Genomic DNA, 17,547 nt, shown 5'->3' with positions numbered 1-17,547 from the left:
GACACACTCACTCTCTCTCTCTCTCTCTCTCTCTCTCTCTCTCTCTCTCTCTCTCACACACACACACACACACACACACACACACACACGTACATCTAAGCATAATGTATGATGAATGAAGACTTCACCCAAATGTCCACCCTGAAACCAGGAACCTTGTTAGGTGGTTCATGAACTTCCCTGTCAGTATGTGTTCTGTTACTATGATTCTGTCTTCATGGAAGTCATGTAAAAATTCTGTTTTACCTATGGCATTCATCATACATCTACCGCACACCAGCACAAAAGAAAAAGAAAAGAAATGAAAAGAAAGAGGGGGGAGGGAGAGGGAGACAGGGAGACAGGGAGACAGGGAGACAGGGAGACAGGGAGAGAGAGGGAGACAAGGAAAGAGAGAGAGAGAACGCAGCCCTGGAAAATTGAGGAAAAACTATGCTGTGAGGAAAGACATTTGTGTGATACAGGGCCCAAGTTGTTATATTTTTGTTGTTGTTCTTGTTTCCTTAGTCTTTTTGTTTCGTTTGGGGCGCGCTGGGTGGGTGTGGAGTGCTGCTCTGTGGATGAGGCTGGTCTCAACTCACAAAGATCCACTTGCCCTGCCTTCCTTGTGCAGAGATTAAAGGCGAGCACCACCACGCCCGTCTACCAAGAAGACTTTAAGACTTAAACCTCTTCTGACCGGAAACTGACACCACTCTAACAGTGAAGGAGAACAGATTTTTCTGAGCCACAAGGAATTCTGTCTTCCAATCAATCGGATTTTTTATTGTTCAGTCTTGGTTTGTAAAACTAGCGGGCCATTAGCAAGGCAAACAGGTTCACAACGCGTCCTCCAGTCCCCAGAGGGCGCTGCAGGAAATTCGGTCTCCAAAGGAAACCCAGCTCTCGCCAGAAACCGTTTCCGCCCAAAGCATTTCCGCCCCGCGGGTCCGCCGAGTCCAGCGATACAACACTTCCGACTCGGAACTGCGCACGTGCATCTGTCGCTCGGTGCAGACGGCTGGGCAACCCGGCAACATGTCGCAGTTACAGATGAAACTCCTGCGCAAGAAGATCGAAAAGCGGAACGCCAAGCTGCGGCAACGGAACCTGAAGCTGCAAGGTGAGCTGTGCTGAACCCCGCAGTGTCGAACGACTTCGGGAACCCAGAAACTCGGCGGTGCGCCGGGCAGCTTCCGGCGGGAGCCCGGCATGCGCCGCACGAGCAGGCCTCCTGGGTCCCAGCCCCAGTGCACCCTGCTCTTTGCGGGTGTGGGTTTCTCGGCACGGGGTGGAAGTGAGAGGCCTCGAACTTACTTCCCAGCATTATGTTGGCAGGACATTCAAAACCTAACTATTACCCTAGACTCCCCCATCATCTTTAGTCCCCATGGAGAACTTTGTATCTAGGTACTACCCTTTGCGGTTCCCGACTTTTACTTAGTTCTTGGATCTCATCCTCTGCCCAAACTTTTATGAATTCTTTTTCTCGGAGCTTTCCCAGTGATGATACTGCTGTCTTTCTTAGCTTGTTCTCTTCATTCCTGCAGGGATCCTCCTCGCATGTTAAACGCAGAACTCTCCCAGGGTTCTTGTGGCACACAACTTAGTTTGTAAATTCCTTAACATCTTGGTTTTGGCACAAGGGCTTAAGTGAAAAGTTGACACTTGTCACTCTCTTGTTGCAGTTTTTGTAGCTTGTTTAGGTTACCTCCCTGTAAGATACAAGGTTCTCAACCTTTCTAATGATGTAGCCCATTATTAAAGTTCCTCATATTGTGGTGACCCCCACCCACCACAAAATTATCTCGTTGCTACTTTATAGCTGTAATTTTGCTACTGTTATGAATCGTAATGTAAATATCTGATATGAGACTCCTGTAGTGGGGGGTCGAGTGACCAGTAGATTGAGAATCACTGAATTAAGTCCTCCGTGGGAAGTGCTGAGGGAAATTGACTCAACCCACATGATTTTCAACAGATAGTAATTGAAAGCGCAGAGGCCGTGGTGGGTTTTAGGCATAAGTATTGAAGTTTCTTCATTTAGTACCTGTAGAATAATTAACGCCGCTTAGTAGCTACTTCTTGGTGTAGGTAATATTGTAAACTAAAGATGGTGTTGCCTCGTAAGGATAGTTTGGGGCTTTAATAGGGCAAATGAGTGGTTTTCGTTAACTGAATTTTCAGTTCACCAAAGTCTAGGAAAGTTGGGTTTGAGTGATGTGAAATTATATAAGTAATAACTGTAGGAATGTGAAACATTCAGTTATGTTTATCAAATGCTTAGCACTGGCTATCCCAGTACTAGCTCAGTTATACCAGGCTGGTCTCAAACTCAGAGATCCACCTGTCTCTGTCTCCCAAGTGCTGGGATTAAAGGTGTGTGCCAGCAACACCAGCAGTCCAGATACTTACGTTAAAAATATATTTCTTCTCATTGCTGCTTACTAATCATTTGATTTAATTATGTGACCTTGCCGACATTTTTCATAGACTTCTGTATGCCAACTAAGGTCTTTTGAAGTTAAAACAACTTTAAACAATTGGGAGGTCCAGAAAGCCCGGGATTTTTTTTTCCTGCGAATGTCAGCGTTTAAGCTTTCTCTTGTCACAGTGTAAGTTCTGTCTTTAAACAGAAGCATCAGACAGGAGCCTGTCACAGCCTGAAAATGGAGATGTGCCTGAAGAACTAGGAAAAGGTGGAAAAGCTAAAAAGGCCCTGAAGCATTCTGTGACTGCAGGCTCAGCAGAAGCACAAAGTAGAGGCGTGCCCGAGGAGACTGTGGAAAATGCCAAAGTTAAAAAGTCACCCCAAAAACTTACCATTTTAACCAATGGAGAAGCAGCAGCAATGCCATCTACAGATCCAGAACTAAAGAAGAAAAAGAAGAAGAAGAGGAAAATTGGAAATGACACTGAGCCTGGTGGGTTTTTTGCTTTTCGTATTTGCCATTCAGATAGATTTTCAACTCTTGGTCACGTCCCTCTATTGTGTGTGTGAAGCGTCCCCTGTGCTCACCAGCGTGAGACTAGCCTGGGAGCTAAACAACACGGTTTATTATTGGTGGGCAAGGGAGGCAGGTTTGGAGTTTTCCCCAGGTTGGCTACCCTTGGGGAAAGTTCTTTACATTTATAGTACTCCACTAAGGGTTGTGGGGAGCAGATCGTTGGGCTGTGTAGATAAACTGGATGGACCATCGCATCATCTTTTGAGTGTGCATATTTCCATGGCTTTAGAACTTTAATGAACACAGCCTGAATCCAGGCTGGAATGGGAGGCATCTCCCTGGGCTTTTGTGTGTGAAGGCATTCGCCTTAGTCATTCTGTGACCTTTTGATTTACTTGTCTCCTGCTCGTATATTGTTTATAAGCCCTCTCCCCCAGAAGCGCTGATTTGCAAAGTCTAAGATAACGCATAGGAAAGTTGTGAGTAAATAAGACATTGGTCTTTCATGTGAGTGGACGATACAGGGTAGTGCTGAAGAGCAGGAGGAGGAAGATGGCAGCAAATTCTGGTGCACACAGATGAGCCTCCTGTTGAGGTGTGAACAAGCAAATGGGGCAGGGTGAGGTGGTTTGAGTGCTGCAGGAGCATACTTCTGTGCTTCTTCCCAGCAGCCCAGTTTGGATCACCGGCTAAGAAACCATCGCCCTTGCTCTAGCCTTAACATCTGTGGGAACAGGAAAAGCCCAAGCTTTTAGTGTTTCATCTTCAAAGCAGAAGCTACTTACAGAGGTGTAATGGCAAGAGGAGAAAATATTGGTGCTTGTGTGGGTTCAAGGCCAGCCTAGCTCATAAGTTGAGCTCCAGGCAGCCAGGGCTACACAGATAATTTTTGTTGGGGAGGTTGGGGGGGGGTCAATGATTCTTTTTTAAATCTGGAATAGTGTAATGCTTAAGAAACTTTAAAACATTGTTTTGTTTGCAAATCATTTATACCCCAACATTTTAAATATTGAACCAAGTCTCTTCCTGAAAAAGGTTTGTAACAAGTATCAAATGTTAGCATAACATTAAGCTTTGAAAAATGTATTTCTTTACATAACCAATGTTCCGTTCCCATTGGTTATTTTAATAATAAAAGAGTTTTTATTTGTTTGTTTTTTAAACCAAGATCCCAAAAAAGCAAAAACTGAAGAAGGCACGGAGGCTCGTGAGGAACCAGAAGGGGCTGGTGAGGAACCAGAAGGGGCTGGTGAGGAACCAGAAGATGGTGTGAAGGAGGCAGATGACAGTGAGGTGCCCAGTCTGCCGTTGGGAGTGACAGGTGATGGTCAGGGACTTTTCCAGGTGTCTTGTCTTAGATGTGTCACATTTCTCTGCATGACGGAAGGTTCCATTGTGACCTTTAATTATCAGCCCACATGAGTTTTGTATCTTTGTGCTGTTTTCCCTCTTCTGCTTTGTGGTACCTGGGCACTTTTCTCCATCCCTTTTCTTTCTTTCTCTGTGTTCCTAATATTTAAATAGTTTCATATTCTCACAGCTTCTGGGATTCAAGGGTTTCGGCTAGAATTTATCGTTCTAACCAGAATTGCATAGGAGTTGTTTGAGCTGTTTTTAGGAGATCTTGCTTGCTTGCTTGCTTGCTTAGTATTGTAATGCTTAATTGAGATTGCTAAAGTCACCTGGTAGTACTGTGCTGAGGGCAGTCTACAGAAGAAAATTAGAGAAGTTACAGAAGTGACTCATCAGCAGGACAGTTTTGCACCCCAAGTCAAGCAGCAAGCTTGTCTCAGAAATATCCATGTTAGCACCTAAAGTCGTACACTGCAAGCCTGACTATGGGCAGTCTACTGACATCTAGAGTGTGGAGGTGCCTGCCACACAGCATCTTGAGACACATAGCATAGCCCCTTGCCCAGCATGCACAAGGTCCTGAATTTAGTCCACACACACACACACACACACACACACACACACACACACACACACACCGCACAAAAAGAATTCTCCAGCCCAGTGTCAATTTAGATGTTCCTTTTTACAATGGGGCTGTATATCCCAGTAAACTCACTGAAGTTCAGAACAGAAGTCAAGAATGCATGGACGCATGCTACCTTCTGTAAAAGTGTCTTTTATTCCCGATGTAAGTCTCGAAGGCTCGCTGCTTCTACCTAACCTAACCTGGGCCTGGGCCTGGAAGCTTCTTACCTAGACCTAGAATGTTTTCAGCCTCTGAGACTTAAGCTCACTCTTTCTAGGTCTTTCTGAACTCCTTTCCTTGTTGACTGATTCAAACTGGCTTCAGCTTCTGACTGAATTGCTCTGCTTGGCCTCATATGTTCTAATCTTCTGGCTCATTCTCGTTCTCTGGTTCATTCGGTCTTCACCTATGTCTGCTTGTTCTCTCTCTGCAACCTGTCTCTATACTCCGTCCTAGTAAAACTTTCTCCTCCCTCCCTTCCTCTCCCCCATGTTTCCGCCCCTCCCCCCCCAGGCTTTCTCTTAAGTAGCTTTAATTTCTGTTCTTGTGAGAGTTGGGAATATCTTATTCTGTCAAATCTTTGTCTCATTTGACGTGGGTGCTTCCTTCTACACACTAACTTCACCTTCGTTGTTTGGGGTTAAAGGTGTGTGCTAAGGGCATGTCTGTATCCCAGCCAGACTGAGCCACACCACGATGAGAACCGGTTTGTCCAGTAAACAATACAGTATTGGGGTTCACAGTGTGATCAAATATCCTCCAGCAGCCTTCACAGGAACCTGTCCTAAACATGCTCCCCGGGGCTGGAAATAAGCTCAGCAGCTCAAAGCAGAGAACCAGAGACAAACATCCATGCTAGTGGCTCACGGTGATCTGTGCACAGGTAGTTCTAGCTCTGGGATATCACAGGAGTCGGCACTCATGTGCACATGTCTGCACACAAACAGACATGTGGTTAAAAGTAAAGTCTCTTTTAAAAAATGATCAGAGTTTTTACTTGACCTCTGGTTGGGAAAAGTCTTCTAACAAAGCCTGATTTATAAAAGCGTTATGTGTCTAGTAGTTTATCAGTGCCGCACTGAAAACATTAATCAGGTCGTGGGTGTTTTCCCACAACATCTGTCACAAGTCAGGACCATCATGGCTGCCAAGCTGAGAAACCACAGCTGTGGCCAGAGCATGGCAGAGTGGAGGGCTCAGTTTTTGATATGTTTGATGTCCATACTTTTTCTTATGTGTATGGTACTTTGCCAGCGTGTATGCATGTACACCATGCATGCCTGGTGCCCATGGAGATGAGTAGTTATTTTACTCCTGGAACTAGGATTGCGAGTGGTTAAGAGCCACCGTGTGGGTGCTGGGAACGGTACCCAGGTCCTCTGCAACAGCAGCGAGTGCTCTTAACCACTGAGCCATCTCTCCAGCCCCAGTGTTTACACATTTTATACTGTTACACATTTCTTTTTCCATGGATTTTTCTCATCTTTTTTTATCTTACCCGTGATTGGGCATTATTAGTGTCTTCTGGCTGTAAGAAGCTCTTGTAGGGAGCAGTTGGATATGGCAGCAGTGCCATCACTCTCTGACCACACGGCTTGCTGACAGTGAGCAATCTCCTATTAGGTGCTTTCGAGGACACTTCGTTTGCTTCCTTGTCTAATCTCGTCAATGAGAACACCCTGAAGGCCATAGAAGAAATGGGCTTCAAGCACATGACAGAGATCCAGCATAAAAGTATCAGGCCACTTCTGGAAGGCAGGTACGGCTGATATTGATATAGAGACATTCGTGTGCATTCCTCTGACTCTGTTCTCTGTGTAGATTCCTGTTTGGCTATATTAAAAACTCAAGTTACCTACTGGTGGATCAGTCTCTGTGGGTTAGGTGCTGGGCACCTTGTGCTCTATATTAGTGCCTAGAGCGTGCTTATAGCACATAGTGTGGGTTAGCACACATCCGTATGAGTCAAATGAATGTCCTTTGTCTTCTGCAATACTAAGGGATCTTCTGGCGGCTGCGAAAACCGGCAGCGGCAAGACCCTTGCTTTCCTCATCCCTGTGATCGAGCTCATTGTCAAATTGAAGTTCATGCCCAGGAATGGTAAGGCTCTGTCTCTCTGCTGTTATGTCACAAGGATTTGTGTCTCTTAAGGACTTGTGAGATGGCCCTGTCACCTTTTGCCTTTTAGGAACAGGAGTCCTGATTCTCTCTCCTACCAGAGAACTGGCCATGCAGACCTTTGGTGTGCTTAAGGAACTGATGACACACCACGTTCACACGTACGGGCTGATCATGGGTGGCAGTAACAGGTCTGCTGAGGTACAGAAGCTTCTCAATGGGATCAACATCGTCGTGGCCACCCCAGGCCGGCTCCTAGACCACATGCAGAACACACCAGGGTTTATGTACAAGAACCTGCAGTGTCTGGTTATCGATGAGGCCGACCGTATCTTGGATGTTGGGTTTGAAGAAGAATTAAAGCAGATCATTAAACTTTTGCCAGGTAAGTGGGTGGCATCTGCATGGGGCTCACAGGGTAGTAAGAGGTCCATGATTGGTGATCTGGTAGGAAAAACAGTATTTCAATACCAGATTTTTACTGTGGCCATATGAGGAGGCTGGGCCTGTCAGCTTCAGAAGTCGTTCTGCTAGCTTCATACAGCACATTTCCATAGCACAGGAAGTAAAATGCAGGTTCAACAGTCTGGATGAGAAGATGCCTTGTAAGAGTTGAGCTCTGGCTGAGTCTCTGTGGTCCCTGTTTTTATCTCTATGAAGGCAGTCTCACCTTCTATGTTCTATTCGTGGATGTAGTCTTTCAACATGACAAATTGTACATATCTACGATAAGGCTGTGATCTGTACGTTGTACAATGTTGTGCTGAAATATAATTGACATAAGAAACCAAGTGTGGAAGCAGGAGTTGAAGGTCATCCCTGAGACCTTGACTCCAGAGAGTTTGACCCCAGAGCTACGTGAGGCTCTGCCTCAAAAAATAAATTAGCGCCCAGAGAGATGGCCCAGCAATTAAGAGCACATACTGCTCTTGCAGAGGACCCAGGCTTGGGTCCCATCACCACACCACATGGTCATCACCTGGAACTCTAGCTCCAGGGGAATCTGCCCCTCTTGGCTTCTGAAGGTACCTTATTTAGTATACAGACAAGCAAGCACTTAATTTAAAAATAAGTAATCTCATTTTCGATACTCTTGTGTACGGCTTGAAAATCATAACCACAAGCAAAGCGATGGGCATGTCACCTTTGCGAGCGCACTAGTTTGTTTAATTCAGTCAGCTGTTGACAGGTGTATGTGTGTTTTCAGCTTGGGACTGCTAAACTTTACTGTGAACGTTCACTACAAGTCGTAGGGTTCTGTAGCTCCTTTTCCTTTGACTAACTTGAAGAAGGTATTGCTGATGGCCGGGAAACCTGACCTACCCATCACGTGGGTTTATTTGCTTAGGATCTGTCCATTTCCTCTAAGTTGGCATGTTTACAGACCTGAAATTCACATTATAGCCTTACTCTTGATGTTGTCTGGGTGTGTATACCATCAGCATGGCCCCTCTTCTGAAATCTCTCCCTAAAGTGTAATTGTGAAGCAGCTCTGAGAGTCCTCAGAAGGTTTGGCTATTTCTGTGTCTTTTTAGCACGTAGGCAAACCATGCTCTTCTCTGCCACACAAACTCGAAAAGTTGAAGACTTGGCAAGAATTTCCCTGAAAAAAGAGCCATTGTACGTGGGTGTTGACGACGACAAAGAGGTTGCCACAGTGGATGGCCTTGAGCAGGTACTGTTTATGACTAGCCTAGAAGTAAAGTAAGTAAAGCCAGAAACTTGGTGTTTCCTTGTGCTTCTTCAAAATGATCCACAGAGCACATGATTGAGGGACCTGAGTCAGATTAGCAGGCTTGGGTTTGGCATCTGCCAGAGACTAATGTCAGATGTCTTCCTGATGGCTCACCATTTGAATATTGAGAAGAGTCGCATCTGAGTGCTTGTAGACTCAGCTGATCTAGCCAGTCAGTTTGCCCCACTGACCCATTTCCTGGGCATTGGGATTACATGCTGACTGCCACGCTTACCCAGCATTCCCGTAGATGCCTGTCCTCAGCCCTTTACTTGCTGAGCTCTTTCTAGCCCCAAGGCAAAGTCTTTCAGTGAGTGAACTGTCCCCCATCGTTGGGGTTGGTGGGTTGGTACAGTCCTTAAGCGTGGCAGGAGGCCTTGCAGTATACTGTTGTGTTTGCGCACATCCTTCTGTGGGTGACCTGTTCACTCGCTCCATTTCAGGGGTATGTTGTCTGTCCCTCTGAGAAGAGGTTCCTTCTGCTTTTCACATTCCTTAAGAAGAACCGGAAGAAGAAAGTGATGGTCTTCTTTTCCTCCTGTATGTCTGTGAAATACCACTATGAGCTGCTGAACTACATTGACCTGCCTGTCTTAGCCATCCATGTAAGTGGTGGCAGTGAGCCTGCTGAGAGCCGGGGTGAGCCTGTGCACGTGGGATGAGAGGAATCACTCCCTCTGAACATAGATCTGAGTGGCTCCTCTCCCAGAGAGCGAGCGGGTCTGCATGGATCTGAAAACAGCTCAAGGCTCTGCCTCTCCCTGAGGATCTATCTATAAGAGGCTAATGGTTATTAGATATGTTTCCTCAGTGGTAGCCTCTGGTAAGGTGCCCATGTGCCTGCAATCCCCTTCACTCATGCTTCTGCCTGCTTCTTGAATCACACATGGACATGAAAGAAAAGAGGGACAGGAAGGGAGTGAGCAGGGCTGGGAGGGGGCAGGAGAGGAGGATGGGGTCAATGTGATCAGAGCACTTCACACAGAAATGTTATAACACATAGGTAAATGCAGACTGATAAAGGACACCCTCCCTCTCCAAGGCTTGGGGTCTGGTTAGGGAGATGGAGCCTGGACTGGAGTAAGGTTGCTCTAACGTGTGGTAGCAGCTCCACAGTTGATGGGCTGTACATTCAGCTCTCACATACAACCTGAATGGGTTTTTGTGCTCTTCTTGATTTTGAATCTAGGGAAAGCAAAAGCAAAATAAGCGAACAACCACGTTCTTCCAATTCTGCAACGCAGATTCGGGAATACTGCTGTGCACTGATGTGGCGGCCAGAGGGCTGGACATCCCTGAAGTGGACTGGATTGTTCAGTACGATCCTCCCGATGACCCCAAGGTAACTGAGGAGTGCATTTGCCCAAAGAAGCATGTCCTTCCACATCCATGAGGCTTACCTGCACAGAGCAGCCACTGTCAGCGCGGCAGGGTGTCCCTGGTGTGGAGTGTCAGGGACCCTGTAGGAATCAAAGGCGTGTGCAAAGAGCTTTAAGAATGCTAGATTGATCCTTAGACTAATGTGTCCAACTGGCGTCTGGAGGAAGTAATGATCACGGAAGTAAATAAGGTCGGTCGAGGCTGCAGTAGGATAAATAACCATGTAAAGGCCAGGCATGCATGTGCTCCTGTAACCCCGGCAGCAGCAGGGGAGGGAGGAGGATGGGGACAGACAGGCTCTGAGGGCTTGGCCAGCCAGCGAACCAAAACAGCAAGCATCAGGTTCAGTGAGAGCCTGCCTGGACAGAGAGAAGCATAGAGAACCGCAGAGAAGGCACTTGGCTCCACCTCGGACCTCACACAGGCATGCAGACACCTACACAAAAGTACTTTGAATGAACAGTGAGTTAGAATAAAGTAGTGGCTAGCATTTAAATTAATTTCCTTAAAGAACAGTTTTGAAGGTGAACTATAGCAGTCATTAGGTCGTTGTTGATGTGCCTGCAGCCTCTCTCACACAGTGTTGGTATGGCTGGTGGGTGGAGCTCCTCTTGCTTTGGTGGTTGGCTCTTTTAAGGGGTGGTACCCTCAGAGGGAATGCTGCCCCAGAGTGAGGAGGATGTGAAGGTGAGGTTGGCCCTGCCCTGTCCACGGTCTAGTTAGGTGTGCCAGCATGCTCCTTACAGCAGAGCACAGTCAGACACCGCAATGTAAGCCAGCTTTTCCTGCCTCGCCACAGGAGTACATTCATCGGGTGGGCAGAACAGCCCGAGGCCTGAATGGAAGAGGGCACGCCCTGCTCATCCTGCGCCCTGAAGAGCTGGGTTTCCTTCGGTACTTGAAACAATCCAAGGTAAAGGCCTTTGTTAGGGACATCTTAAGTTGGGAGGAAACTCCTCTTGATATGAGGATTCGTCTCCCGTACCATCTCTATAGATGCAGGGTAGGTAGGGGTTAAGTTGATGTCAAACAGTGCTAAGTCACTGGGAGAGGTAGGTAGTAAGGATAGAAGGAACAGGCCCGTGGCTTTGTCCCCGCAGCATTTCCACAGTGCAGGCTCCCTTTCTGGTTCTCTGCAGCCCTCTTCAGCCCTGCTCTGCTCTCCCAGCACACTTGCAGTCTGGACACAGCATCTTTCCGATCTCTTTGTCACAGAGAAGCAGCAGATCTGTGCTCTCCCTGTGCCCCCCACCCCCTCCTGACTCTTTCCAGCACTTCCTGGTCCCTGTCTCCCTGTGAAGCCCTCACATAATCTGCTTCGGCTCTCAACTCAGCCTCCTGCAGCTCCCTTCAGGGCTGGCCATAGCCATCTAATCCCTAGCCTACCTGGGTTTGCCCTTAGCCCATCCTACCAGAAAAGTATGCATCCAGGCTGCATATGGCCTCCTTGTCGCTAGGCCTGGCAGGAATATGGCAGACCTGCTTGTCCATGACACTGGCACCATGACACTCTCCTGGCATAGTCCTGCCACACAGATTTCCTCCTTCCTACAATGTGACACTGATTCCTGAGTTGCCCTGAGGCCCCTGCACACTTTGCTTTGCTGCTCTTTGCCTAGATCTCCACAGGACACTGTTCAGCAAGGTGTGCTCCCAGCACACAAATGCACCGTGACAGGTTGCTCCGTCACTTCCCCGTCTGTTCTCCAGGCCAAGCACACATGCCTTCCTAGGGGAGGGCAGCAGCCAGTCCTGGTATAGCATTATCCTCCCCAGTCTGTAGCAAGACCCAGTACAGCTTCTGTCTGTTTGCCCAGCTATGTAAAGGTAATATTTGATAAATTCTTGAGAGAGCTGGAGTCATCTTGGCATGGGCCCAGTGCCCCTAGCACCAGACACAGAGTGGTATAGAAGCCCCTCTCCCGGTATAGAGGAAAAGAGGTGGTCATCCCAGGCATGGTAGCACACACCTATGATCCCAGCAGTCAAGAAGCAGAGGCAGGGGGATCACAGCAGGTTCAAGACTAGCCCTGCTAGAAAATAGGAAAAACATTTACTGCCCTCAATGTCAGGGTTGAGGGGGTGAGGGAGGTGTTAGCAGTTGCTTGCCTCTGCTCATTTCCTCACCTCAGCTTTTGAGGAGGAAAGAAATGGGGGCCGCCATGCAGGATTCTCATGAACTCTGCAGAGATGGGATGCTCTAGTGACTGGGGGTAGCAACCAGCAAATTGATGTCCCTATCCTGGAGTTCCACAGCCCAGGCACTTCTGTCCTCAGTACCAGCACTGTCCCTTGCTGTCGCAGCTGATGGGACACTTCAGTCTTCATCCTTCTGATCCCGAGTGCCCCTCTCACTGATACTTCAACTGTTGTTTCTCTAGGTTCCGTTGAATCAGTTTGACTTCTCCTGGTCTAAGGTTTCTGATATTCAGTCTCAGGTAAGCTTTTTGTTCGTGCTAATTATCTTTCTGGGGAGAGATCACCTGCCCCAGTACTGCTCCGTGAGGTTTTGCAGTCACTCCCTGAGCTCACCCTCTGTCACTCGTGGGTGATGCTGGCTTGGACCGTGAGGTCCTTGGGCATTCTTCCTATATGCTCGTGCTCTCGGTGGCCTGACGGAACCTCAGTCTTGCATCTGTGCTGCCTGAGACGAGAGGCCAGAGTCAACTGCAGTCAAGGACAGGTGCTTTTTGGATAACTATTGTCACAGTTGACATCTGCCTTTTTCTTTCTATTTCAGCTGGAAAAACTGATCGAAAAGAACTACTTTCTGCACAAGTCTGCCCAGGAAGCGTACAAGTCCTACATACGGGCATATGACTCCCACTCTCTCAAGCAGATCTTCAATGTCAACAACTTAAATTTGCCTCAAGTTGCTCTGTCTTTTGGTTTTAAGGTCCCTCCTTTTGTTGATCTGAGTATCCTTTGTGACGTTGTGCTGCAATTAAGGGGCTTAGCAGAACTGTTGGGGCTTAACAGCAAGTCGGTGTGTCCCTCAGCTGCCCAGCCAAAAGGCTCTGGTGTCCATCCTGGCCATTGTGTGTCTGCCTGCAGTAGCTAGAACATGGGACTAGGAAGGAGTCAGCGTGAACTTGTCACTGGGGCGGGAATTACCAGAATAAGGCAGCTCAGGATTTAAGTCACTGAAGAACTAAGATTGGCTGGCAGGATAGCTCAGTGGGCAAAAGTGTTTGTACAACATGCCTGGCACCCAAGTTTGACCTGTAGGACTCAGGGTGGAAGGAGAGAACCAAACATCCCTAGTAGTTGCGCTCTGACCTCCATCGTGTGCTGTGGCACACATGCCCTCATGTATACACACAGAAGAATATTAAAAAGACAGAAATAGAACTTAGCGAGAGGCAGGTAGTTGTATCTTCAAGGTAGAGGCACAGAGCGATGGGAAGTAGTGCTGAAGAGAGGTGAGAGCTCTCAGACAGAGTTTTCTAGCCTCGTGTAGCCACCAGAGGGTTACCTGTGCAGAAATGGCCACAGAAATCAAAACTGAGCCCTGGTCTAGGACCTCCCAGTTGCTTCCATTGCAGTTTGGTGTGTGTGCACAGATGTGCTTGAGTAGCAACCGTATTTTCAGAAGAAAGAATCAGATAGGAAGACTGCTTTTCAATGCTACTGTAGTAACTCCTGAGGGGATTCCAAGACCAGATTGACGAGCTTCTTCACGCTAGACCTTGTGAGCGAGCGTCTGCTGTAATAAGAGTTGGATTGTATGAGAAAGAATCGCAGATAGCTCTTGGGCCTCTCTGGTCTCAGCAGACTTGAAAGGCGTGTGCAGCGACAAGTGCTCAGTTGACCTCAGACTCGGTTATTCTACGCTGTTGTGATTATAGTGTGCTGCCTCATGCGGCCACCACAGTTGACTTGAGCGTCATTGCTGTTCATTTTGGTGTTCAAGCTTATTGTTGCTCCTAGTCTTGTGCAGGTTCATTGCACAGCTCATACACACACACGCGCGCACACACACACACACACACACACACACACACACACACACACACACACGCGCGCGCGGACACACACATACCATCTCCGTTGGTCAAGGGGAGTGCGGCACAGGGGCAGTGCTGGGCATATTGAGCTTTTCTCTGACACAGCTTGTACCCTTTGTTGCTTGGCTTCCTTAACATTCTCCTGTAGATGTGAGCAGCCACGACGGCAAGCTTAAAAAGAGAGGTGGTGGCGGGGGATTCGGCTACCAGAAAACAAAGAAAGTGGAGAAGTCCAAGATCTTTAAACACATCAGTAAGAAGCCAGCAGACCGCAGGCAGTTCTCTCACTGAGGCGATCTGCCTTCTGCCTGGACTGACTTTGCCCAACTTCCTCCTCCTCCACCCCCGCTCCCCAGTACTCTTTAAAAAGGAACGTTTATCACATTTAGAATCTTTTTGTCTTTACTATGATAATATTTTATTTTTAAATACTTCCATAAAACAAATTTTATCATTGTTTTAATGTTTTTTATAACTTTCCCTCTTGGTATATTCCTGACTTTTAAAACGGGCTTATGTTGGTTGATTGGTTGGTTGTTTTCAAGAACATGTAATTGGGCTGTGGAGATGAAGAATTTGAGTTCAAATCCCCAGAAACTACTTAAAAGAAAGGCACAGTAGGGCCTGAACAAACCCAGCATCGCTACAGCAAGATGAGAGGTGAAGACAAATGAATCCTTGGGTGACTGAAGCCGACTACGATCCCATCGGATCATCCTAGAACCCACCAGAATCACGCGTGTAGCCAATTGAAGGTCTTTATTCCGGCCAGCCGAGACTACACTCTGGGATTTCAGACCCAAGCGTAGGTCTAACTATTTAGAGCAAGAAGCCTTAAGGCGAAAAGTGTGTGCTGATGTATCCTCTGCAGCTGCAGAGGGCAGTCTTACACGCAGGCAGCTTATAACGCAGGAGCTAAGGTAAGTATTCCGGCACATCTTGACCTCAGTCCTAGAGTTGAGTAATTTTCCATTCTACCTAAAACCCAAAGTAGCCTCAGCACGACACGACGGAGGACCCCTGCACTGTCCTGTCACAGCTACATGCTGCACTTAACAAGATGGAAGGCAAAGTCTGGCTCCACAGAACAAGAAGCGTGTGAAAGAAGTGCCGGGGAGACCTAACCCTCCAGAAGGAGGAGTTCAACACTGTTGGCCCTCACGGCAAGAGGTGGACTGAGTACCCAGGAGTAGCTACAAAGACCTCTGGATAGGGCTTTACTGTGTGGAACAGCCTGCTCTTGCATTCAGAGACCCTGTTGTCCGCATCCCAGGACGCTGGGGTCGGAAGCAGGCACCACTGCCTGGCCAGATTTTTTTTTCCCCCAGAACTAAAGGGACACACACAACACGTGTAAAGTCCTTGCCACAGACGAGTTAGGGTCCCTGGAGCAAGGACTGTGATTGCAGGTGGCATGAGGAGCTCTGGGTTTGAAAGACCCTGAGTCAGTTAATGTGGAAGCACTCGGCAGCGACTGTCTGCCTCAGACCTGTTCGCGGACGTATGTAAAAGTGAAAATAAGAAACCAGAAAGCTAATGCTCACTTAAATCTTGGCAGCACAACTTGGGGTGGGGCTCACCAGCTCAGGGTATGTGGGACCTTCTGGAGTCACGGAAATCTGAGACTTTATCCCAGACAATGCTTGGCACTGGGTCAGAGGTGACCGACCTCCTTTGAGCCCTGTAATGTGATGATGTCTGAAAGTGAACAGGTCAAGTTTAACAGTGGTTCAGTCAAATCTTAGGGGAGTCCTTACACTCTAGAGTGGTCTGTATGGCATCTAACTATAAAGTGTTGTCAATGAAATCCAATATTGCCAGATGCAACTAAATTTTGACCACTTAGCTTCCTGGGTTCCCGACACCTGGCATTTAATAATTATGTCTGCAGAGGTCTTTTCTGTGTCTGTGTGTAAGTGCAGTTGCCTTCTTACAGCCTCTGCAGATGAGGGACTGAGATGGCCTTACCTCATCCCTGGGAGGATTAGCTGACCAATGACGGGGGCAGGGAGCCTGCTTGAGTGGCTCTCGTGTAGTTGGGTTTGGAAAGTCTTGAATCTCCTCTTGTAAGCCTCCTGTTGAACCTCGTCTACTCTGAACATAGTTGACAGTCACTGTAGCTCTGCCTGGTGCTCATTTGTAGAGCGGGGTAGCCTCACACTATGCCTCTGCCTCCTGTGTGCTCTAGTCACCGGCATGAGTGCCTGGCGCTCTGCTGTGATCTTGGCCAGTTGAAAGGCCGGCACCGGAAATGATGTTAATGCGTGTGGTCATCCACAAACGATCATGATCCTCAGGAGGCAGCCGCTCAGGCCTGCCAGAGGGAAGCAGCAATGCTTCCTCCGATGCCTCGTGTGGGAAGCCTGGATTGCTCAGTAGTGCCCATTCGGTCTCTTGCTAATCGCACAGGGGATTAAACATTTTCCTTTGCCACATGCCCCTCGGAAGGAAGTCTTCCCCTCTGGATTCAGCATCTGTGCCTGTCCATTTGTGGGGGAAGGAAGGCTTTGGGGTTTAAATTGCTGTGCAGCATCTAGGTTTCCTGTTTGGAAACCACGTTCCCAAGTCCTGGAGGGCTACTGAGATCACCTCCTGTGTTGGTTAATAATTAGTGTCAACTGGATGGGATTTAGGATCACTGAAACATTCCTCAGACCACTTCCTGAAAGGCTTAACTGAAGAGGGAAGACCCACCATGAATGTGACAGCAGCTGCCCATAGACCAGGGCCCTGCAGTGTGACCAGCTGCCTCATGGCCTGCCGGCCATGATGGACCGAACCCTCCAACTGTGAGCTGCAGTAAACCATCCTTGTTCCTCCCGGGTACTCTGCCACGCCAGAGAGAAAAGTAACTAATACAGTTCCCATTAGGAAAGCAAGCCACCTGGGACCAGGTCTGAGTCATCCATACACATCTGCTCAGACAGAATCAGGTACACATTGAAGAGCAGAAACAAGGGTAACCCCCGTTTCCAGTTCTGAGGCTGTTGCCTTGGGATCAGGTGGTTCCCACTGAACGGGCAGCAGCCACACTTGACATCACATTGTGCAGACATAGCCACCCGCCTGTATTCCTGAATATTTTCTGGGTTGGTTCTCTAAAAGCATTCAATAGTTTATCAAAGTGACACACATCTGTAATCCCAGCACTGAGGAAGTAGAAGCAGGTGGATCAGCAGTTCAGGGCCACCCTCTGCTACACAGCAAGTCTGAGGCCAGCCTGGGAAACCTGAGAATCTCAAAAAAAAATTTTTTTAAGATAATATTTACAATTATCTAATTTTTAAATTTGAAAGAGGATCCCACGTCGCGTGGGCTGACCCCCAAACTCTGTAATGGTGGATAATCTTAAACTTCTGATCCCCTTGCCTCCACTTCTGGAATGCTGGGATTACAAG

The 17,547-nt window shown here is 47.8% G+C and overlaps 1 protein-coding gene across 1 annotated transcript; it reads left to right on the top strand.

Moving 5' to 3' along the window:
- The first annotated feature begins 984 nt into the window (after window positions 1-984).
- On the top strand, window positions 985-14,533 carry Ddx18 (DEAD-box helicase 18). Its single transcript, NM_001006996.1, is given in 13 exon segments — window positions 985-1,102; window positions 2,616-2,903; window positions 4,096-4,248; window positions 6,532-6,667; window positions 6,909-7,009; window positions 7,098-7,412; window positions 8,563-8,702; window positions 9,206-9,367; window positions 9,952-10,104; window positions 10,942-11,055; window positions 12,524-12,580; window positions 12,883-13,060; window positions 14,298-14,533. Coding segments are annotated over 13 exon segments (2,025 nt in total). The 5' UTR covers window positions 985-1,017; the 3' UTR covers window positions 14,441-14,533.
- The last annotated feature ends 3,014 nt before the right edge of the window (window positions 14,534-17,547 follow it).

This window comes from Rattus norvegicus, chromosome 13 (genome assembly GCF_021556685.1).
Source record: "Rattus norvegicus strain SHRSP/BbbUtx chromosome 13, alternate assembly SHRSP_T2T, whole genome shotgun sequence".
Taxonomy (NCBI): domain Eukaryota; kingdom Metazoa; phylum Chordata; class Mammalia; order Rodentia; family Muridae; genus Rattus; species Rattus norvegicus.
Note: the sequence above shows the minus strand (reverse complement) of the source record. Positions and strands in the feature narration are given on the sequence as shown.